The 25,141-nt window shown below is 47.7% G+C and overlaps 1 protein-coding gene across 3 annotated transcripts in view; it reads right to left on the reverse strand.

Moving 5' to 3' along the window:
* LOC142578609 (sushi, von Willebrand factor type A, EGF and pentraxin domain-containing protein 1-like) overlaps positions 1-25,141 on the reverse strand; it is a 370,493-nt gene that overhangs the window by 51,601 nt on the left and 293,751 nt on the right. For all 3 annotated transcript variants that reach the window (XM_075688011.1, XM_075688012.1, XM_075688010.1), the window contains 6 exons: positions 22,630-22,752; positions 19,247-19,284; positions 18,826-18,924; positions 18,709-18,760; positions 16,436-16,584; positions 13,254-13,562 (listed from right to left, as the gene is read on the reverse strand). In XM_075688011.1, the coding sequence (XP_075544126.1) occupies positions 13,254-13,562; positions 16,436-16,584; positions 18,709-18,760; positions 18,826-18,924; positions 19,247-19,284; positions 22,630-22,752 (770 nt within the window). The remainder of the gene's footprint in view (positions 1-13,253; positions 13,563-16,435; positions 16,585-18,708; positions 18,761-18,825; positions 18,925-19,246; positions 19,285-22,629; positions 22,753-25,141) is intronic.

Genomic DNA, 25,141 nt, shown 5'->3' on the forward strand with positions numbered 1-25,141 from the left:
ATTGATGGTGGCAGTCAACGCAGCTTCATCACGGAAGAATTGTCTAGGAAGCTTAAAGCCACTGTGTTAGCCGAAGAGCAGCTCACAATCTCGGGATTTGGAAACGTTTCAGCACCGCGGAAATATTATCGAAGAGTACGAGTCACGCTGCATAGCCAGTACGACTCAAACTCACTAGAAGTAAAGGCGATAGAAGTTTTCGAAATATGCAATGACTTGTCAGCATTGACAGATACAAATGTACTTGCAAAGTTGAAAAGCAAGAACTTACGTTTGGCTGACGTCAACGCAGTTCAGGTCTCGCCTGAGCCTGGAATAAGCATCCTTATAGGTGCCGACTATTACTGGCAGCTTGTCAGCGGAAGAATTCATCGACTGGACGACTCCTTGACCGCCATCGAAACTATCATAGGATGGACACTTCATGGAGATACCAGAAGTCCACCTAAGTTCTACAAGCCGGAAACCGTAAGGAACTTCAACATATGCCTAACGGAAGCCAATGTTTCCCAGCAACTGATGTATTCTTGGGAAATAGAACATCTGGGACTGACTAACGAAGACAGACTTTCGAAAGATGACGAACACGTCCTGAAGAACTTCGTGGAAACAATTATTAGAAACAATGGTCGCGATCAAGTTGAACTGCCGTGGCGCAGCAATTGTTCCCAGCCTAAAAATAACCGGGATATCACGTTAAAGAGGCTGGAGTCCTTGCAGAGAACGCTACATCGAGAACCAGAGTTTCAGAAGGAATATGACACTGCCATTAGGAGCTACTATAACAAAGACTACGCTGAGAAGGTCACAATGGACAGTACGAGTGAACATATCACGTACTATATGCCACACCGAGCAGTAGTGCGACGCGACAGAACTACGACTGAAGTACGGGTGGTATCCGACGCCTCTTCTCATGCTCCGGAGTCACCTTCACTCAACGACGTCTTGTGGACAGGGCCGAATTTGAACCTCAACATCGTCGACTTACGGCTGAAGTTTCGCAGCTTCAAGATTACAATTTCCGCCGATATCGAAAAAGCGTTTCTTCAAATATTGCTGGCTGAACAAGACCGAGACGCGTTTCGTTACTTCTGGTTTGAAGAAGGATCTTCCAATATTGAAGAACTGCGCATCACAAGGGTTCCTCTTGGTGCCTGCAGCAGTCCCTTTCTCCTTGCTACAACTCTGCGACACCACTTCCAACTGGTAGAAGACAAATACCCTTCTACTGCCAAACTATTGAAATATCTTCACAAAATGGCGGCTACTAATAGTGTGTCGGCTACTGAAGGACAGTCATGGAATTCTTGGGCCGAAACTATCTGCTTCAGGAGTCCAGAAAACAAAGAAGCCGATACAGAGACAGAGACAGCGAAAAGAGAAAAGGATGCCATGAAATTAAGAAAAGAGGATATGGAACTTTTCGGATTTTGTCTAGCGTGGGATGATTTCTATTTTGTTGTGCGTGTAATATGTAACCAAGTCACAAAACCACAGGATCTGCTAAATCAATTGGAGCAGCGGCATGGGAGCATTGACACCTTTGGTCGGGGTGACCACACTGCTGACACGTCCGTGCTCCACCCGGCGGGTGGAGGGAAGTCGTCGGGGCGCAGCTCCTTGTCATCGTCGTCCTCATCGTCGTCTTCAACGTCATCGTCTTCCGCTCCGCGACACTCGAGCGGGCCTGCGGGGCGCCCGCCGTCAACATCAAAGGGTCCATCTGGGTCCTCACTGTCAGGGAGGCACAGCAGTGGGGTGAAAAGGCTAAAACGCAACAACCACATGCTGGCCCCCATTGTCCAGGTGGAGCGGATGCCACTTCCGCGACAGCCTGAAGCCATGGCCGCCCGCAACATCTCGCCAGGCCTTGAAAAGGAATTACCTTCACCCCAGCAGCCACCACCTTTAACCCCTGGAGGGCTAGGAAGGCTGTCTGGGCCGGGGCAGGCCAGTCACATAAGACCCGACGCATGCACCAGCAGCACGTCAGCAGTGGCGGCTGCGACGGCTTCCACTGCGGCACCTACGCCTATCAGGAAGACACCTGCCAGCAATGGTTCCACCACGAGCACAGCAAAGTGCTCATGGTGCCGACGGCAAAGTTCACTCATGCAAAGTGCGCACTTCTAGTGGCAACACGTTGTGGAGACCGCCACAGACGCTGTACCACCTAGAATCTGCCGGGCAAGCTCCGTCTTGAAAAGAAACAAGCACGCGCAAATTGTTCGGCCGGGAGCTGTTGAATATTATGCTCCGAAAAAAGAAGAGAAGAAGTGAGAAACGAGCGTGGAGCCGAGCGCGCGCCGGCATTTTTTAGTTGTTTTTACAAACGTCGAATAAAAGAAGACGTTCTCAACTTCGGCTCCGCTACCTGGTTTTCAACACTTGAGTCAGTTGGGCAGAGACGGCGTGCTGTTTATATAGTAACAAGCTAGTTAACTAATGCACAGACGTACTTTAAGAACATGAAAAAATGCATAGCATAACATAAACAGCCGGACTGTACCTGTACTTTATCTGAAAGCAAACTAACCAACGCATTGAGTTCACTGATCTCACGTTGTGTGAAAAGGTTGATGCAGTTAGTGGCTTTGTGTTTGCTTTTCTTAATTAGTAGTTCCTTTACTATACACATGACAATGAAATTCCATATGGCACAAGACAGGGCAGCACAAAAAAGTGAGAAAGAATTTGTTGCGATTCTTTAAGTCCGAACGGAAGTGGCCCTCTAGTGAAGTCGGCGATGGGTAGTGTGAAGCCACGAAGGAAGCGGAGGAGGATATCTAGGTGGCGTTGAGCGAAGCGGGGAAGGAGAAAAGAAGCGAAGGTTCGCGGACGATGAGGTTAGGCGGAGGCATGCTGGGCTGACCTTCTCTGGGAGTTGCTAAGGGTGCTGTGCGTATTGGACGTACGGGGTTCATCTCGCGATCGCACCGTATACTGTATGCACGAGTAAAAGTGTGCGACGGTGAGCTGACGTTCGCGGCTGAATCTCGCGCGCGCAAGGGAGGAAAGCGGTGAAGAAGTACACAGTCATCCCAACGGGGTGGGAGAGGCGTTTTACTCCGGTGGTTGCTGCTTGTGGTGCGGCCGCGAGAACCCTGTCGTGAAAGCGATGCGGACAGCCGAGGGCGTCGAGGCGCACCGAGGGCCGATATAGCTTCATGTAGCACCCTTATGCTTGCGCGTCACTGTAACTTTTTATTTTCATAACAAACAAACGGATAGTTCCTTGGGTTCAGTTTTGTGACACCTACACAATGTGTTCTCCGTAAAACCGCAAGATTCGTGTGCTCTATTATCTAGTCACTATTCGAGTAGGCAAATAAATGGTGTCCCTATGAGCACTGTGAAAGAGAGCACGGAAATTTGCACAGAGGCCACAGTGTGCCTGTGTGCCAAACGTAAAATTGTTCGACAAGAAAACATGCACAGTGGCAAATTGGGTATGCATTCACATGTAGTCTTCAAATTCATAGGTCACATATAAGCTTTCGTTCCTTCCAGCATTGCTCATTATTGTACAGACTTTATTGCAACGCTATGTGTGTGGAGAAAAATAACCTGAAAAATAAAAAATTAGGTTATGGGGTTTTACGTGCCGAAACAACTTTCTGATTATGAGGCACGCCGTAGTGGTAGACTCCGGAAATTCGGACCCCCTGGGGGTTCTTTAACGTGCACCTAAATCTAAGTACACGAGTGTTTTCGCATTTCGCCCCCATCGAAATGCGGCCGCCGTGGCCGCGATTGGATCCCGTGACCTAGTGCTTAGCAGCAAAACACCATGGGCACTAAGCAACCACGGCGGGTTGAAAAATAAAAGCTGTCGTAATTGATTAAGTCGCAAGCAACTTTGCATGTTGCTTAGACAATATATTCCGCCCACACATGTGTCAGCCTAGTAACAGCCGCTTTCTTTACTACTTGTTTACTGTTATGCCTGAACTATAAGGTGCTGCCAGGCACTGCTGTATTTCTGCAGGCACGCTATAGAACAGCTTGGCTATGCAAAAGTGTGTCCACCTTCTCCGCGTCCTTGTGTATTGTGCGCGCTACAAATTTCGACAAATGTCAGTTTCCATCACTCTGAAATGAAGGTGGTGTGTATTTGCTATCAGGATATGGTTATAAGCATAATTGCCTAGTATTAAACAAATCCTTTGAAATGTAAGGGCTGATGCTGAGCTGTGCTGGTGTGGCATCTTACCTGTATAGTGCAAGACCACATCGATGGACAGGAAGGACACAGCACAAATACCTGCGTTGTGACCTGCCAGTCACAAAGAAAATGTCTTTCTGTGGTTTTCTCTGTGTTTTAGCTATGAACATGTGAAGAAAATGTGTAATTTCGAAACTGTGTTAAGGAAACTGAGGCACCAAAAAAAGCAGCTAAACACTTCGGTGCACAAACCTTTTTGGCAACATCAGCTCTTCTTGCTGCAGGTCAGATATATATATATATATATATATAGTAGGTAAGGAGGAATTCTTCAGGCTAACTTTCAAACGTAAAGAGCTTGAGCGGTGCTACAAGGTAAACAGATCACGTGTTTAATTTCAACAGTTTCGATCGGTGGACCCATCTTCATCAAGGTTTACAAAAAATGGCAGTTCGGCCCTGATAGTGACGACACCAGACCGGGTGCCCGGTCGTTCTCAGATACATCAAATCGACAGGGACAGTTGTGACAGTGATAGACTTTCTCTCGGAGCTTTGGCAGCTTTACAGCTGCCTTACTGGTAACTATGCAGCGCAAGAGGAAGGCGGAGTCCCATGTATGTAGAGCAAGAAGGTGAGTGAAAAAAGAAAAAAAAAAGAACAAAGAGAAAGAAGAAGAAGAAGAAAGAAAAAGCCCACAGCAGGAGGGAGACATAAGTCGGAGAGCGGAAGGGGGCGGGAAGTAGCGGCAGCTAGGTTCCCGTTGACACGAGGCAAGGAGGGAGAAAACGGTCCCTGCGCAGCAGCAGTGCGCGTGTTGCCGTTGTAGCGAGAGTGAGGGTAAGTTGAATCGGGTGGCGGGGGGCACAATAGAGAAGGGGCCCAGAAGGAAGACAGAAAAGCGGCAACTTGTGGAAAGAAACACAGTGTCACAACACACATATACAAGGCACGGCCCGTTCCGGCAACTCTGTGGTCCAGCTACGGTGCGAAAAAATATATATAGTTCCAAAAAGAATATATGCGTGGGATTCGCAAAGCAAGTGCGCCCCTGGGCTTAGGTTTACGGAGCCGAGTTAAAGAGCTTCCTTGTGGTCCAGTTTTCGAACGTTTAACCGACAACTGACATCACGTCAGCTCGTGCGGATTCCAAGAAGGGGCAACAGGTCACACAGAATGACCACTGGAGTGGCAGGGTGGAGGAAACTGGATTTGTTGGTTTTCCGCTCGCCCCCTTGAGGCGCATGCGGAGGGAGGAGCAAGCAGTGGCTAGCGTCTCAATTTTAGAGTACAGAACACGTATTCGCTCTTCCCATGCACTCTCAAGGCATATACCGGAGGCACGTCAGCCGCCCCGGACTCTGATTAATTCCTTTAGCGTACGTTCCAAATTTGTGGATGAAAAAAGATTCTCCCTCCCTCCCTCTCTCTATCTCTCTCTCTCGCTCTATTATATATATATATATATATATATATATATATATATATATATATATGCCCTAGTTGTAACTGAAACTGCATGCATTTCTCAATTAGAGCTCAGAATGATCAGTACAACGTATTTCTTATGTATCAGACATACATATGGTCCCTGGTCCAACGCTTTGCAGACTGATAGCTATGTTTGGTGTAATTTGGGCAGCGCATTCATAATGGGCTACTACATACAACACCCGTTTTGTACCTGACCTTTGGTATTGTTGGGCGCTATTCCCGCGCACTGAAGCACGCATCCTGCCGCGCATGGAAGCATGCTACAGAACGACGGTGAAGACGACGATTCGAGTAGCGTTCGTGTTGTTGTTCTGCCATCTTGCCTGCAGCCGTCTCTCTCTGTATATATTTTGTAAATACAATTTCCTATCCCTTTTGGCTAATCTCATTCCTGTGGCAATAATATACCCTCCGACACATGACAAAAGTTCATCGTGCAATATTTCTTTACGTCAATATTCAAAAGGCAAGCATATTCTCGGGATCACAAGTGTCCGTTTTCCACATATGGTACTTATTGTACGTTCTGAATCCGCACGTATTGCTGGTGGTATATCTTCTAATCTGAAGATACTTTGTTCGACGTAATTTTTCCTGCATATTTCTTATCTTACCCTTAAATTCTCTCTGCTCTACATGTACAGGTACCTCCTCCAAGAGTGGTATGAGTGCTGTGCCTTAATATTGCAGCAAATGTTATGAAAACTGCGAATTGATAAAACAGAAATCCTATTAAATATATACAAGGAAGCTGCAGGCAAGAGCAACATAACAAGCCAGCTGAGATGGTGGCACTATTCTAAAGCTTAGTTCCCACTTGTGCTATCGAATGGTTGTGACCGATATGCTCAGAAGCTTTGGGCCATTCACACTTCAAGTGATATGACTGACGGTGTTGCATAAGTACAGCATCTTCCTCTGCCTCTGTCAACGACTTAAGTACATGTAGCGGGTTTAGCTGTGCGAATAGTGATGTAGCTGAAGTGATGTATCGCGCAGCTTCTGCACACAATCTGATTGACCCACAGCGTGCAGGAATTGGAGCTACAGCCTTCGGTTCAGAGGTGCCTTTCTACGAAATTGACTGTTGAAGAGGGAGATTTCACGTGTTAGAAAGGGCCACGTGAAAATCAGTCAGAACTCATGACCTCAAATGCAGTCACCATGTATGACTGAAGAACAACACGTGGCAGACTCAGGAGCAGTGGAATTCATCTCACTTGTGTGCAAAATAGTGCAACTGCGTTCACTATTTCAGTGCTGGTATGTTAAACGCAAACCTTTTGAGTTATTTAGATGGCATAATCATCAAAACCACTCTGATAAGCGATGGCAAAGAATAAATAAAAAGTTCGGTAGCTTGTTACACTGCAGTAGCACGTGAAGGCGAAAGTCTGATGCACACTTGGTAATGCGCCATCACGCATAGTCGCGCTGCTGGTTTCGCAGTTCGGCTTCTTCGGCTCGTTTTCAACGCTTAGCTGCTGCTTCGCGCACTCATATAGCGGTGTCACTTTCGCACCAACGACATTTATCCGACTTGTCGTTGCATCCTTTTAGCAGGGGATTGAAACGCATGCTGTTCTGTGTGTTGTATGGGTGATTTAAATGAATATATGCACTGTTCGCATCAGTTTATTCAGCGCTTGTAGCTCCCGCCTTACGTTGGTGTGAGCCCCTGACGAGGTCACATCGTTTTTCTGTACCACTCGACTAGACGTAGCGTTTCTGTCCGTTGTATACGTGATTCCAATGAATGTATACACTGTACGCTTCACTTTGTTCTATGCTTGTAGCCTCCTCATTATGATAGGGATGAGCTATTGGATTTTTTGCTTGTTAAGGTGTATGAGCCATTGCTGATGATGATAGCTTTTGTACCGTTGGACGCCTTTTTTCAAGGTCATGGGGGTGTGAGCCAGTTAAGGCTTTCGCCTCGAAAGCTGCGTCCTCAGGTACTGTCATTGGTCTAAAATATGCATTCTTACATGCAGCGGATACAATCCATAAATTGGTTGACATATAGATATGAAATGTTGTAACTACACCACGTGATAAAATTGAAGTAAGGCCAGCTGAATACTGTATAGAACATCTTTGATGGGGACTAGTTTGTGCAACATGTGTGGACAGAAGTTGTGCTGCTTTATTTTCACACACACGCACACATCGCAAGGTCTGTGTGCATTCACTGTTTACGTGTTACTGCGTGCGTGAAATGAACAGCACAACTCGTACGATGAAGACGTAAGTGAGTATTATATCTTCAACAGGACAAATTTTTATTAGTTATGCAACGATTTCTTTTTCGCAATCGATCGTTACGGGGCCGATGCATTCTTCGTCGACGCCGCCAAATATGGCAGCGAAGACAGGTTCGTAATCTCGGTCATTGGCACGCGCGGAACACTTATCAGCGCCGCGTCAACCTACACGAAACGCGCGAACGAGGCGGAGGAAACCACGATAGCCTTGGCTCTTCAAGCCGCAAAAGGCCCGACGACCATTTTCTCCGACTCGCGCACGGCGGTCAGGGCTTTCTCGTCCGCTCTAGTTTCTAAACACGCAGCCGGCATCGTCGACAGATCCTTTCGTATTACTACGGGAGAAGAAACTAGAGGTCATACCATAGCGTGGTTCTCGGGGTACGTGAACTATGTAACTAACCAAGCGGGTTGCAACGCTAACGAGCGGGCCAACTGCCTGGCACGGGAATTCACAAACCGCGCCCGAGCTAAAGGTCCGGCTCTCCCACAGGAATGCCCCTTCAAAGATCACCTTACCACCTTTCACGAAATTACCTCGCATTACAGACACAGCAGGAGGAAATTCCCTCCCCCCAGCCCGAAACTGAACAGGGCTCAGGCCGTTACTTTCAGGCTCTTACTGATCAAATCCTACCTGACCCCCAGAGCGCTCAGTTGGATAGACCCTAACTCCCCGCAGTCGTGCTCCAAATGCGGTCACGCGTGTTGCTCCTTCGACCACATGCTCTGGCTGTGCCAGTACAACGCGGGCTCCGACCATCAATACAAGTCCAAGTAGGGCGCCTTGCTGAAGAGCTCGGATTTCACGAACCAATTACAGGCCGTACAGAGGGCCCGCGACTTCGCGGAGAGTCACCACCTCCCTGTCTCGTCTTGGGCGGAGCCACCAACTTGATTGGGGAGCCTTCGGTTCCCCTCCAATCAAGTTTCTCAGGACACTCTAATAACATTCACTGTCACCTGCAGGAACTCATCTGCGTGCACAAGTTGAACTGATGTTGTTAATCTAAGCTGGACTTGGGTATCACTTCCAGAATATGATAAAATGAAGAAATGGCGATGTGTATGGCTCTAAAATAAATATTTTGACGATATCTCATCTGGCAGGGTAGTAAATATGTCAAGAGAAAAATGAAGCACACTGACCAAGATAGCGTGGCTAATAGAGGGAACACATATTCTACCGGCAGAGTCGCTTAAAAAACTTACAATCGGCTGGCTTCGATCACATAACTAATGCTGACATATTTGTGAAAATTTATGTTCATGATAGTTACATGACAGGCAATAGGCATCCTTTTTATTGTGATAGCAGCTGAATCCTCAGGCGCAATGGACCGTGGCTATAACGTGCTAAAGAATGACAAGAGGCGAGGCGCCTCTTTACATAATCTGGCAGCACAGCCGAGAACGGTTCTGTTAATTATTGGAAGCTTGGTCTGCTCAAAATATAGATTAACAATATGGCCACTTAGAATGTCCAGTATACTGTACCCACGAATTCTTGGTAGCAGTACGGTTTCAGCTAGATGAAAGAGCACCAGAAAAGCAACTTGTGGGCATACTTTGCAGGCAGAAGTCAGTTCAAGGCACATTATTCGGCATTGGCTGTAGGCAGAATTCACGAGGGCAGAACCTAAAGCACTTTCCAGGCAGATTGTGTTGCTGCTTGTAATAAAGTCTATTGCCATTAAACGGAAGGCTTGTGCCAAAACGGGTCACACGAACCGCAAGATGATCTAGGGGAGATCTACAAAGTAACGGCAAACTTTCATTTAGCTTACTCTGCCTGCATTAGTAACGTGACCATGGCTAGCCAGTGATGAAAACTGTCGGCAAAAATGTCTTGTGATTCCGCTGGTTGCTAGAAGAATATCATATATTTACCATACCTTTTGTACAGAATCAGACTGAAGTGCCCAGTTCTAACCTATAATATATTCATCTACCATGCCACTGGTGTCTGCACAAGGATACTCTGTGCTTGGTCACCAGCATCAATAGGGAAGTTAGGATTCTTGGGTATGCGAGCCGCTTGTATCACAAAATATAAAGCTATTTATTTAGTGCAATCTAGAAGCTCCAGCTGTTCACACCAATGTTCACATGATAAAATCAAGGCTACCGCAAATTTGCATTCATGACATTAGTGCTCTTAGGCGTGTTCACATTTCACGACAGCACTGCATTTCTTGAAGTACGTAACCTTTAGGTTGTTTTCTAAATTAACCTCACCGATAGAGGCATCTTAAGAAGTGCAGTACAAATCGCCTGTGTCCCGTGCATTGGAGGCACGTTAGAGATACCGTGGTGGTCAAAATTAATCTGTAGCACCCCACTACGGCGTGCCTCATAATCAAGGCGTTGTTTTGGCACGCAAAACCCCAGTATTCAATTCAACAGGGCAGTAACGAAACAAGTGACACATTTACCAAGCAAGGAAGGCTGGTGTGATAGGGCTTCTCTATCGGGGTACTACATAAAAGCAAACCTGATCGGCAACGCTTATCCACTGTTGACTTCTGAGCACACGCGCATCGCTGAAAACGTGCACATTTACGCCCAATACCGCTGTCACACAGCGCTCATACATATCACGGTTTGTACCTTGTGAACAACGGCAGAACAGCTGACACGCAGTATATCACACGAGGAATGGGAACGATATAAAGAGGCAATAAAACTCATCGCTACTGATTGAATCATCGCTTGTAAATGTTTCAAAGTACTGGAGTTCACCACTTCACGACAACGAACCACATACACAGAACAAACACAAGTCGCTTATGCTGGGTGCGCCGATCGGACACTTATCATTTCGCCACGCCCTCAACATGTGTCTTGCTCAGAATGCACGTGCATGTGATGGTTTCTTGTTTGAAATGCACCCGCGAAGCACGGCACAAGAAATCACGAAGTCGACGGCTTATGAGAGTTCATCCGATCGCTCTCGTAAACACAATACACACTTCCTCCGCTCCGTCTTTTTCTGTCGGCGATCGATCAGTCCTGGAAGGGTGGACCGGCTACCTGCCTTCGATGACTATCTCCGCGGGTGCTGGACAACTCAAGTGAATATCACAAGAACGAGAAAAATGCTTTTGACACGGCTGTAGCTTAGGCCTGGCGTTCTCGATTCGCTTCGCTTAGAACAAGCGCCATATTTTCCGTGAAGACGTCACACACCGTCCGTCTCAGACAGGCCAATGAGAGACGAGCAGGCATGTGGATGGCAAAGTCGCAAACATTCTTCAAGGTGACCGGACAGCCATATCTGCAAGGCGGAGAACCAAGGCGAGGAACGGCAGGCGGATGAAGGAAGTTTGGGCCACGAGGGCCCATTTATTAGCCGAAAAACTGCTCATGGCGCACACAGGTGCAGTAATTAAGGTTTACACTTTAATTCAGGTTTACAAAGAAGAATGGTGGGTGTAACGTTAAGGGATAAGAAGGGAGCAGATTGGGTGAGGGAACAAACGCAAGTTAATGACACATTATAGTTTAAATCAAAAAAAGAAATGGGCATAGGCAGGGCATTTAATGAGGAGGGAAGATAACCGATGGTCATTACGGGTTACGGAATGAATTCCAAGAGAAGGGAAGCGTAGCAGGGGGCGGCAGAAAGTTAGGTGGGCGGATGAGATTAAGAAGTTTGCAGGGACAACATGGCCACAATTAGCACATGACCCGGGTATTTGGAGAAGTATGGGAGAGGCCTTTGCCCTGCATTGCGCGTAGCCAGGCTGCTGCTGCTGATGATGATCTGCGCTCATCGAGTGTGATGTGTTCATGTTTGCTTGTGCGCACTGACACCATGCTCGTTCATTCAGTTAGTAAGCGAACATTTCCAAGCTTATACGATGATTAAATCTACTATCCTTACTTCGTATATTTGTCAGCTAATTTGCTATCGCAATAGATGCTTCGCGTTTCGGGCGAAACTGCGACTTTTTTATCACAAGGCATGTGGCGCTCCCGCATTGTCACGTGACGCTCCCGCCTAGTTTCTTTCTTCCTCCATGACACTGTGCTCTGCGGTCGGATGGATAACGTGGATCGTGTGGTGGGAATTACAGCATCTTGCTGATTTGCTGGAAAAAAATTAAGTTGCGGCGCAAAGGTGTGAGCGTTTCGTGAGTGTCCTAACTTTTTCACGAGCGCTGCTTATATCCAAGTAATAAAATGTGAAGTATGGGTGGAGTACATTTGGTAAAAGACAGCATGTCTACATAATTTCATACTTGCATGCAATGCCGTTCACATCTGGATCTGCACCTGAGGGCTGGACCTGAGGATCTGGACTTGAGGTCAGCTGAGGATCTAGTTTTAGTCATGTGGTGCACACTGACGATGGGATTAAAAATCGGAATGGTTGGTTAACCATTGCATCCAGCAAAGTGTTGTATTCGTTGAAGTAGCTAAGTACTAAGTAGCACCGGTGTCCTTAAAACAGCTGCGAGGATGAGGTTGGCCAAATAATTGCTTTGCCTAAATGGGGACAACAATAATCGAATCTTCCTTGTTTTATGAGTGGCAGTTATTGCACACAGAAGCTCCATGATTGCACTGCTGCCTCTTTCGTGTAGCAGTGCCCGCTTACTGACTGTTGCTGTATTCCAAGAGACACGACGACTGAACAATTTCTGCAAGTGTATTCTCCGATCGAATACCAATTCAACCGCAAAGATTGCTCGATTCCCACTCGAAATACCTTGACGGGTCCGTTCGCGTCATGAACAGGACTGCCACGTCCGTGTCGACACTTGTAAGGACGGCGCACTGGTGAAACACATCATGGTTTGGTCACCCGAAAGAGTTAAGCCGGCCGTACATCACGGACCACACAGCTTTCGTTTCCTCATATTCTAATACTGCCGGATATGTGCGCCTCCTCAATCTAACGAAAGCGGTCGCTTTGATGTTTACGCACCCCTCTGTATTTCACCGAGAGCAATTCGAGCGCCCGAAAGGCGGCCACCACTGGCACAGGCCTTTCCCACGCAGGCTTGAACAAATGTTCTAAGATTTGATATATCGCAATGAACGAAAATTTGAAAGTGCCGAATATTACGTTGCCGGACAGACAGCCAGACAGAACTTTAATTACAAGGTACTGAGAAGCTTTGCCCCAGGGCAGAGCCGCTCCCACGTGGGGACGGGCCGGAGAGAATTGCAAATAGACTTGATATGTATTCCATACTGTAAATATTCGCACACCTTCGGAAGCGAAACGGCAGAGAATAATAAGCACATTCTGAAGACGGCGAACATGGCTGTGTTGCGGAAGCAGCGTACACGCTGCGCACTTTGCAGGAGAGACTCGCCTCTGTTGTTTTGGCGCTGATGTGGTGCTTGGTGGTCAGATCGTCGCGGACTTGGCCGTTAGCGTTTCCGCACAGCCCGCACGTCTTGCCGCCGAAGCCGTGCGGCAACGAGGCGACGACGGTGCCGTTCGCGTGCAGCGCGACCACCAGGCCGTGGCGGCGCACGCGCAGCTCGAGCGCGCCGCCGCGCGCCTCGAGCGCGACCGCGCCGCCGCCGTGCGGCAGCGGGACCAGCTGGCCGTCGACCGCCGCGCTTCCGTTGGAGAACAGCGTGGCGCTCGTGCAGCGGACGAGCACGCGCGCGGCGACCTGCGTCGCCGGCGAGAACTGCGATTAGCCCAGCTGCGAACGGCTGGCTTTCTTGTCACAGGGAACACGGCCTGACTGTAAGCTTCGAGGGGCGCCTGTAGAAGCTCGCGTAACCGTGCTCTATCTCCCTCTTTTCACACCAGCAAACCGGAAGCGCCACTCGTTAACCTCCCTGCCTCTCACACACACACAAAGCTGACATTATTAGGTCAATTTATTTATTTAAAGGCCAACGTAATTTCATTTTGGTTAAACTTGTTATGAATGACTACATATACCACTAAAGCGAACTTGGCAAAACCCCCGGGCTGGTATTTGTGTAGTTTTCTGGACAGAACAAATTAAACAGCCCCCATGCTGACGACCCGCGCACTTTTTGGTTGTCGCTGCACTCCTTAAGAGCTAGGCTTACACCCCTTCGGGCTTGATTGTCCCACAACGATAATCGTCATCTGCCTAGCCTGCGTTTCTTTTCTTGCCAACTCCGAGCTGGCTACTTTCATGTCAACAATGCTTTGTCACGCTGATAACGCCAAGCCATTCGTGACTTGGAAGTACCGGGCTCGCAGCGTTAAAGAAAGGAAATGCGGACAAGACAGATCACTGTTACCGTTGTGCGACAAGATATGACCCAAAGGGCGTAAACATTTTTAAGAGTGTACGGTGTAGGGGTCGGGGTCCCAGCACACAGGCCTCCGCGATTTTACAGCCCCGCAAGCATGGAGTTTCTAAATAGGAGGGAAATTGACGTCCCGGACAAGGACGAATTTTTCTTCAACTATGAGGCTTTTCTTTCGAGGAACCCGTATGGGTTTTTTCTGTAGCAATTGCAACGAACGGGTGGTTGTCTGATTTTCCCTTTATTCATAGGAGGGAAATGTGGCGCTAGTGTCTACGGGTGCTCTCCTGAGCGTTGCCACAACCTACATGGGAATGATGAGAAGTACAGGCTTCGCATTGACTTGGATGTTTAGAATAGCGGCGTTTGCTTCCGGCGCAGTAAACGAAGCTATACTCAAACATTATCGCGTAAAATCAAATTTTATTTTTGCAGTGTCTTATGTAACGCGCAACACGTTACATAAACTTTGTATGACATTGAGATTGAAGCACGGTTTACTATGGTTTACACCAGGACACACAAGGGTATGCATTCTTGTGCAATCCTGTTCCGGATTTAACGCCAGAAAAGAGTTATTTATTTTACAACAGCAATAACAACCATGCATGTACTTATATAAAAGTACTCATCAAGCATTTATGGAAATTAAAATTTTGTACTGTGAGAAAGTGTTGCGCCCTTGAGAGGAATGCTACAAGTGTCGTTTGCTACGACGCCTGCTCGCTGCGAACGCGAGACGTTTCTCGCAAACGACAGGAACTTGCAAAATCTCTCGCTCTTCGAAAGGCCGCGTTGGCTGTCACGATTGGCGATCGTCGTCAAGTACTTTTAAGCACACCTGCTACAGTGCTAGCTAGGACGCTTGTGGCCTCCTACGTGTATGCTTCATTAAATTTTATATTGACGTACCGCTACCGAAGCGTTATGGCGTGGCTTTGCACTTACACATCTTGCAACCCTAGACTAGAGCCAGGAAGCAACAACCTTTCCTATACCACAAGTAAGTTCGTGTTCTCAAAGTCCCAAAACACGCATTTCAATGGGCACATAAACGAGCCAATGCATAATGAAGCCCTCAAAAAAATTTGATCGTCAAGCCACCATAAGTACAACTGACTATCTCTTGTATGAGTAGTGCCTTCTTTTTCCTATTCTGAAGCTTCACAAAGCACGCCACGCTACAGCGCCAACCTAACACACTTGGCAAACCAAGGTCCAAACGGTCAAAGCATGTTCTTTCAACGTGTACGATGCCGTCGCTTTCTCGTGAGGGCTTTGACACCACACCGTGACACCAACACCGTCCCAGCCTCTGGCGCAGCGCGCTATCGCCACTTCGAGCAACATAACAAAGGCAGAGAGCTTTGCGTTGCACTGTCCCACTGCAGGTTATAGCAATTGCGCTTGGAGCGAAACCAAAACTGCCAAAAAATACTTGTAGACTAGTTTGCCAGTCATCAGAATGCCAATCCGTAGCCTGTACTTCCCATCATTCCCATCACGGTTGAACGATCGCAGTGCCAGATTTCCACCTAGTTATGCTAGTATGAAACTCTATGCCCGCAAGCTAACGTGGGCATCGCCCAATCTTTGAGGCCATGCCGATAAACCGCGCAGTCCAGGTGATGCGCCATTCCCGGCGAGCGGTAATGGCACTGTTGTTTTCTTCCAGTTTTAGTATCAGAAAACGGCTGTTTCTGCGAGCTCATTATGGCACTCACGATCGTAGCTGAAAAGTAAAATTTTGCACAGAGGCTCCTCTATATCTACACTATCGTTAGTTGGGGTTGTTTACGCAGTCCAACATATCGTTGCAGATTGGCCTTTAAAGGCCCCTGTATCGGAAATGTTAGGTATGGGATGAGGTACAACCAATTAAGAATTTCACATAAGAACATTCATAGATAAGAAGAAAAGTTAAGGTAGGTACACCTAAGAATAAAGTGTGACAATAAAAGGCAAATACACGGGTTACATGTGGCATTCGAAAATGAACGGTCAATTAATTTCGCTCGAGAGAAGAATCATCCGCAATGAACCTAGGTTGTGGTAGCGACAACGTGGTGGGGAGGGGAATTGCAATCTGATGCTGTTAGAGGCAAAAATGAAGCAGATAACGTAGTTATTTGAGTGTGGTTTCAGGACTTGAAGTTGATGAGACACTTTATTACATGATAACAGCGCCATGCTGTCACCATACTACGCCATATGTGTATACCCTTTGTCTGAAGCATTGAAAATCACTACTGACCTCTTGCTTCGAGAGGCTGACGTGGCCGTAGAAATGGCCGTGGTGACAGTCTTGGAACATGACGAACTCGCTTTCCCGGCTCAGGGGGAACGAAAGCCCGTCGAACGTAACCAGGGTGCTGTTCTTCAGTAGTAAACACTTGGGTTGCTCTGCGAAGAAACAAACACAAATAAAGGCGGCTCGCGCACGCTGCCTATCTCTACAAAACCTAATGTCGGCTGAGTTGCTGCATATTAGTTTCCGGGAAAGGAACGCAACTGAAGACAAGAACCGAGAAAGGGCTCAAGAAATTGTAACTTTAGAACTCGCGATAGAATTGTTTCTTGCATTACGAGCATCTACATGTGTATGCAAAATTGTTACGTGAACGCCTATAACATCTAATATAGAGTAACGTTAACAAGCGCCACACACGCGCCCAAGAGTACACGAAAAGAATGAGACACTCAAGACTGCCTACGTGTGGCAATGCGAAAGCATTATACCGTTTGTATATTTCGGAACATCATGAACGCGCTCATTTTATACACTCACGACGTGGCGCCACCTACTCGCCGTTGGCTGCGCCGCGCCAAATGACGCACGCACTGGACCGCATGTTTAGTCAGCCTGGTGGCTGCGCGACGTGTGCAACGACTGCACGCACGGTAAACCGAAGGCGTCGTCGAAGAAGCGTCTAGCACGCCGGAGGCTCGATTCCCACCCAGACCGTACCAAGTTTTCCTTTCATAATTTACCTATTTACAGAAGCCTCCCTGAGAAACTTGACGTTAATCAGAGCATTTTACGACGTAATTTTACTCTGCGCCGTCGGCCATTTTTGGTGCCGTCTTTCGCTGACGCCGACCACGATGGATTTTCGCGTTACGGGGCCTATAATGCTTTCGCATCAATAAGGAGCGCCATATTGTTACGATGAGATAAGCTTATTTTGAACAATGATAGGAGAGGCTTAGCCATCGAAACAATCAGAATACAAGTCCTCCTCTTTCATCGGTCTCCCAATCTTTTAGCCAGCTCGCGCAGTTTCGCATTTCGCGCAGTTTTTAGCGCAGTTTTAGCCTTCCTTTTTACGGCCATACTACGTTCCCTTCTCGCGCACCCATTATGGGAAAGAACAACATGACTACGCTCTAGCAACTACACTAAATAAGCTAGACCGGAAAACTGTGGACGTTCTGGCCCTTACTAATAAAGCTTATTTGCCCCGTTTGAAACTGCTTACGCTTGTAATTATTAATTGAAATATGTATGCTGTGTAATTGTTCTTGTAATTGCCATTTGTGACAAAAGTGTCTGATCGTTTCTTTATTTGCTGATGGTTATATACCTCAATCCATATACCAAATCGTCGTGTCACTGCTGCTGTACGGGTGGCTAGAGCTTAGTCAAGCTGCACAGATACAGCTTTTTTTTTTCTCTGGCCCCCTATTTCCGCAGTAGCAATGTATTGTCTGCGGCGAAAATAAAACTTGATTGATTGAATTGTGGCGCATGCGATACCTCCGGAGTTGTCATGGTATGGCGTTAACGCCCGTTTAGATACTTGTTTTAAAGAATAATGATCAAAACTAGAAAAAGAATGCTGCCATCTCTGTATTTCTGTAACCCTCCGTATAGAAATTCCATGCAGTACACAAATTTACGGCGATCTATAGAAAGTCAACGCGAACGCTTAAGCCGGACCGCCTCGCCACGTTGGGGTTCACTCCGCGAAAGGCGGTCGGCTGCGCTCGAGATTTGTAGGCGGCACCGCGGTCGAGGAGGGAGCGCGAAAGAGGCGTGAAACGAGAAGTGAAGGCAGAGGAGGAGAGTGTCACTACTTTACGAATTCTCGGGGGTTTTAGTCCCGTGGCCAATACGACAACGTGGGTCGCTGTGTATGGGCCCGGATAGACAGCTTAGGACACTGGTTATGTGAACATTCATGGCAATCCCGCAGAATACACATGTTGGGTACGATACCGAATAGACAAGCCGAACAAGAGTAAATGAATTTAAAGGTTGGCGGACAGAGAAGTGAAGAAGTCGGCAACAGAGGCAGCTGCATGTGGTAAGGAAATGAAGGCCACAAAATGAGATTGAAAGAGCTGCATAGAACTGAAGGAGACGTCAAAGAACGTCTCGCTTATCACCGATGTGCAGATATACGCGTGGGATCTGCCATAATGGTAAAATTTGCTAATCATGTAAAGACCGGAACACCATAAGTGATCCCTCTTGCGCACATGAGGTCCGCCAATTATAGCGGCGACAAGAAAAAGCGCACATACCTTCGACGCAGGACGGACAACAGTGATCCGACTTCTTGAAGAGGACTTGGCCCTGGCGACGTGAAACCAGCGTGAGTGAATGAACCGACTCAGAAAAGCATTTCGGGAAATACTCACCGCACCGCAGCTCACGGCTGTGCACACGATGGGAGAGCAAGTGGCCACCCCCTTGCCACAAGTGCAGTGTTGGCAATCTCGCTCCCACGATTCTCCCTCCTGCGCACAAAGACACATTGTAATTCGCTACAAATGTAACGCTCATTTCAAGGCCTGTGCGTGAAAGCTAAGTTATCAGTGCTTCCAGTGAATCCGTGGTTGCAGAAAGCAACACTGCTGATGATAGGAAATTTGACGGTGGGCGTAGAAAAAGAAGAAGGCTGTTACTTCCGCTCTTGCTAATGACAGGCTTCCATGCTTGTTTTTATTACTTTGTTGTAATCTCTGCAGCTTGTACTTTCGCGGGCACCGTACTGTCTGCCTTGCTAAAATGTTTTCTTTTTCTTGACAGCAAGAATAGCATTGCTCGTAAAATACTCACGAGGTATGTGGACAGACCGTAGGTACAGTAACTCGTATCTGCAAGGAATCAGAACAAGATTCAGTAACATGCGCATTACAACGCCAACAAAGACAGCCTCTTCCTGGAGGAAAGCTCGCGTGCAGCCGAACTTTGTGGTACAAATAATCACAACTAATCTGATAGCATCTTTAACTTCTAACTGCAATTGGGTTTAGTGACGTATGGCTCTGCGCTTGACAGTTCTAGTATAGCGCACACAAAGCTTCTGCGCACGCTACGACATAGCGTGCTCACACTCCGAATGTACCGAACGCCATGAAGAGCTTCGTGGGTGAAGTACAGGCGCAATTTTTACAGCGAAGCTGTATATGGCTGGCCAATTCGTCTGTCGGTCGCCTGTACGCCGGAAACTCCTCCGGCGCAGTCCCATGCGCATGCGCTATAACAGAAAGGAAGAAAGAGAGGCGCTAGATAGCACCAACTAGATAGCACAAGGCCCGTTTACTCCGATCCCTGACTTCACGCTACGTGACCCGAAATTTTCATTCACAAGGCTGGTGTGATGAAAGCGGAGACGTCAAAATCACTGTTGCCTACTCGAGAGCATCCCCGTCAGATTCTTTGGCGGTCTATGGCAGTTGTCCCGTGTCGTCTTCGTTCGTCCGTCGTTCTATTTGGCGCCTTCCTCGTAAACACGTATAACCAACACGCCCACTAGCATGTCCTCAGCGTGCTCAGGAGCCAAGTAAGATGACGTCATGGATCGAAGTGAAAAGGTCTTGTGCTATCTAGCTGTTGATGGATTAGCAGCGCCAGTATAGTGTCGTCGCTGCTCTCCATCGCAGCCGAGCGCGCTCGCAGCAGTTTCTCTCCGACCCTGAAATGGGCAGACCACGCGTCATACGTACTCCTTACGAGCAAGTAGCTTTCGATGAGCAACACCGCGAACCGGGAACGAGCTCGTCTGCGCCGTCCTGGTGCTGCAGCCCGCGCACAAGAAAAGGCTCGTGCAGCCGAGCGCAAGCAGCAACTCGAGGATCCGGCAGCCTATGAAGCCGTCGTTTAACGAACCGTCGGTATTAAGCCAGTGATAGACACCGGGGTCGCACGTTTCAGCTTCGCTGGTCAACCATCTGTACGGAGTGCTTGGACAGTGGTATTTTAGCGTTGGGAGCTTTGCATGGCCAGCGTAATAGGATCGCGGTTCCTAAACTGGCCCGCCGTGGTGGCGTAGGGGCTTGAAAGTAGCGCTGCTAAGCCCGAGGGGGTCGAACCCCGGCGGCGTCGACCACGTTTCGACGGGGGCGAAGTGCAAGAACGTTGGTGTACCGTGCATTTGGTGCACGTTAAAGAACCTGATGTGGTCAAACTTAGTCCTCCGCTACGGCGTGCCTCTTGGTTTTGGCACGTAAGACCCAAGAATTCAAGTTTCCTTAAACAGCCCGCTTTGATTGGATTTTGGCCTCGTTCTTGCTCTTCACCGGGGCATCAAATCAAAAGTTGAGAAATAGTCAATCAAACTTCGTTCATATGAAGAAGAGAAAGGGAGCGGCCGGAAAAGGCTGCGTAGCTGAAGCTTTACTAAGCCTATTCGACAGTGAGCAGCACTGGCATATGTACAATGTTGCTTGAAATAAATCCCTAGGTACACTACGAGAAACATATAATGTGCGAAGAAAAGTTTGCATCACAGTAACAAAAGTGCACGCACGCGTAGGAAATAGATTCAGTTAAAAAAGTACATGCGCGATTTAGAAAAAAAAATGCTATATATATATAATATATATAGCATTTACATTATATACATATATATATATATATGTATATATATATATTAGAACAAAAGCAAGCAAGAACCATACAGGGGTATCTTGTGATAAATGAATGAAAAAGAAACGAGCGGACGTATAAAGTACCGTGGTTTTGTCCCTTATTAGCCAGGATGCTTAATAGAGCAGGATTGCGGTATCATACCGATTGCCGCCCGTAATTTGTGCGACAAATGTATGGAATCGTGCGAGAGTTCATGTTGAACGAGTTCATGTGGTCAACATTTTCCTCGATAAGGCGAATCCGTAGATGTATGCCAGACGAAATGAGTAAATAAATTCAACCGACATTATTTTGCATGCGAAAAAAATATTTAGAAATGTGCTGGTTGGAACAAATATTTGCTGCAGCACGAATTGTGCATTTCTGACATAATTTTAATTTATTGACGTCATGCGTTGATGTTGCCCAGACTAGCCGACAATAATTAAATGTACATAGAAGCAGTGAATTATATACAGTTCGTTTCACAATAATGGGCAAGACAAGCTAGTGTCGCTGTAATAGTCCTGTTATTTTGTTTAGCTTACTGCAAAGAAGCTCGATATATTTGTTGCAAAATAAGGTTTTCGAAAATGTAACTCCTATTGTTTTTTATATCATTACTATTTTAATTTCCTCATCGTTTAGGTACAACGGGTCAGATAAACTGTACAATTGCTTGTACATGATTTTTCCTTAAGCACTTGGAAAATACCGGTAAAGCGGAAATTGTCTTAAACTTATTTCCGTCCTTTTTTTTTCTCCATTGTGGATTGCTACCACCTTTTCAATCTGAATTTCCTTCGGAAAGCAACCACTGTTCGACAGATAACTAAGTTCTGAAGTTCAGCTTGAATCGGCGCAATTATGTCCATGATAAATTTGATTAGCCTAATTCGCGTATCATTTGCCTCCGATGAGTTGGAATTATTTAGGCTAAGAAGCACATTTTTATCCTTATTCTCAGTCATATGAAAAAAAAACACCATGGTGTCAGAGAAGTTTGCTGTCTTGCGAATCGAGGAAGTATTTGCTGTGTTGCAACTGCTGGGCTCTCTCCAACAGCTACGGAATTAAAACATTCGAAAGGTCTGCTGCACGGGCAGCTCTGTTTTTGATGAGCATCTTGTCAACGTCAGCTACATCACTCTATTTCATAAGGCTGTGCACTGGCTTCCAGAACAGCGGAATTAAACAGCACATCGTTAAAACAGGCTCGATAATACCCTTCTTTCGCGGCCTTTAGTTTAGCGTTGAGCGTATTTCTAAATACTCTTAAAAATTATAATTTGTTTATGTGATTAGTTTCAACAAGTACCCGGTACTTGCGGTTCTTTTTTTTTATGTTTACCTGCCTTCGCAGATAGCTGCTTATTCATGGTTCGCGAGATATTTTACATCTTCCTGCATACAATACCAGGAGAATGTTTTTTTTATATATGACTTTAAAGTCCACAATGCACGCTTGGTACATGCTATCTGCATCAGCGTACAACAGAAAGCGGCTGCTTTGCAGGGAAGCGCACAGGGGCGCTCCGCGCCGTTCGCGCTTCCCCGAGGGCGGCCGCGTGCGACGAAGCGCGCCTTACCGAGGCACGCGGCGCCGTCGTCGCCGAGGGTCGTCCCCGGCGGGCAAGCGCATGCGTACGATCCCCGAGTGTTGACGCACAGGTGGGAACAGTTGTGACTGCCGAATAAACATTCGTCAACATCTGCAAACAAGAATAACAACTTTGAAATAATCAACTCAGCCAATACACCTTGAAACGATAGCAGCAAATGAAACCATCACAGGGGAACTGTGTAATCTCTGGGGATGTTTCTATTCTGGCCATCATTGTCAACAGTCTACGTTGACAGCTAAGGAAACAGCTTCCAGCCGAAGTATTGCTGGCCGAAGTAACCAAGTGCAGCTGGAACCCTCTGAAACACGTTTCTGCAACACGACGTCATCTAGCGTCGCCAAGAAAAAGCTAGGGAAAGCACATATTATCGCTGTACATTGACTTTGCGTGTATGAACGTACGAATGTAGCTTACATAAAGCGCCGCGACTATGTTTACATGTGGCCAGGCTACCTTCCCGTCGACAGTTCAAGCCTTCTTTAGCCGCCATCTTGTTTGAGCAGCAATGTACCCGGCATTGTTGCTTTAATCTGAAAGCCTTATATGCCCCATTACCCGAAAATCCGGCGTTGCATTCACCGACGTGACCTAGTTATGGTACCGAAAACTGGCGACGGCAAGAGTAAAACTACATAAGAAATACTCTTATTCACGTCAAATTTCTGAGTGAATTACCTGTAACCAAAGTAAATCAATGCCTTTGAAAATAACATTAGGTACATTTAGGCCCGGGTAGGAATCCAACCGGGGCCACCGAGGTGCGATACGCTTCCTCGACGCCTCCGCGTGACTGAACGAGTGCCTTTAGCGCGTGCGTGAGCGTGCGCGTCACGTGGCAGCTTTCTGGCTGAGACACATGGTGCGATTTTCCGTGCGATCCGTCGTACGGCGCCTCGTGTGCGACTTCCCGCATGCGGCGATTCGGGACACACGGCAGGAATGAGCGAGCGACGCGTAGCTCCGCCCAGAACCGGCGCCCCTGCGTGGAAGCTCGGAATGCTGCGTAACTTCAAACAGAGAGTGAAAGCAAACGCATTTGCACAGCTCTCTTGTTTGAAACAAACGATTACAACATAAACACCTCTATGCGAACACCGTAGACGTGTTTACGCAAGGCCGCGTTCGCAGTGACGGCTCCGCTGATATCCGCCGATGGCTAGGAGTAGGCAGGCGTAGCTCGCTCGGCCATCGAATCCGACACCGGTGGCGCTTGTGGCACGATCGCTTGTAGGTCACATAACGAGGCGCCTATGTTAGCTGGCACAACGTGTGCACAGTTATGTTACGCTTAAATCACAGTACATTTGATTTCATCGGCGCCGACGGAAGCAAACTAGCATGCCAGGCGAGCTTGCGATCGCTGGGAGACGGCGTAGGCCTAGCTCGCCGGCCGTCCATCCGGGGCCGAGAGCCCTTGCGGTGCGTGCGCGGGTCCCAATAAAGCGCCTACATTCGTGAGCACAATCAATGCCCAATCATTTATGTTGGTCTTGCGTGAAAATACGATTACGTTTCCCGACGCCGTTGGCAGCGGTGAGAAAACCCGCCAGTCAGGAGAGCCGCTTCGCATAGACGATCGCTGCAGCGTCTGCGCTGACCGCCTCCGAGTAGAAATACCGTCAACGATGCACTATTTCGCGTAACCTTTTAAAACACGCACACTTTCGACATCGCTTTATCCTGTAAGCTATTTCATGTCAGAAACAAATTGTAGCCTACATATGTGCCGCCGTTAGCGGCGAAAGAGGCCCGAGTTTAGACCAGGAAAGAAAACACCACGGCCACGATCGGAGCGGCGAGGCGCTCGCCCGCCGGGTCTACCACGTGGCCACGACGTGCCGCTGCCGTCGTTGGCCACCGCCGTCCGACCACGTCCAGCGAGTTGGTCGCATACGCGGCCGATCCTGTCGAGAACCTGTCGGGTGCCGATGGTCGTACGACGGATCGCACCCGAAATTGCACCATGTGTCTCGGGTTTAAGGTGCGAGACACATGGTGCGATTTTGCGATCGCACCACTGCCGTTAAAAGCCAATCGCCCTGACGCCACGCCACCCTCTCTCTCGGGAGCACGTGTCACCTGCGAGTTCCTTGGCCGTACAAGCTCTCTCCTGCGTTCTAACACATTACCATTACCGGTCCTGTTTATATGTTTTCTTGCGTCCTCGTTTATTTGAGCTGGTTATATTTGCAGTATGCTCTAATACTCACCTCTTGTTCTGTTTATATGTGTTCTTGCGTCCTCGTTTATTTCCATTGGTTATACTTGCAGTGTGTTCCGCAGCGAGAGGCTCCGGATGGAGGAGGGGGGGGGGGAGGGTTCTATTCCGGGCGGCTACGCTCGCCCTGTATTTTGAAAGCCACCTGTGACGGGGGCACAGTCCGCCACCTGCTGTGTTTCCGCAGCTTAGTTTGCGTTAAATTGAAATTAAATTATGGGGTTTTACGTGTCAAAACCACGACCTAATTACCATGGC

This window comes from Dermacentor variabilis, chromosome 4 (genome assembly GCF_050947875.1).
Source record: "Dermacentor variabilis isolate Ectoservices chromosome 4, ASM5094787v1, whole genome shotgun sequence".
NCBI lineage: Eukaryota > Metazoa > Arthropoda > Arachnida > Ixodida > Ixodidae > Dermacentor > Dermacentor variabilis.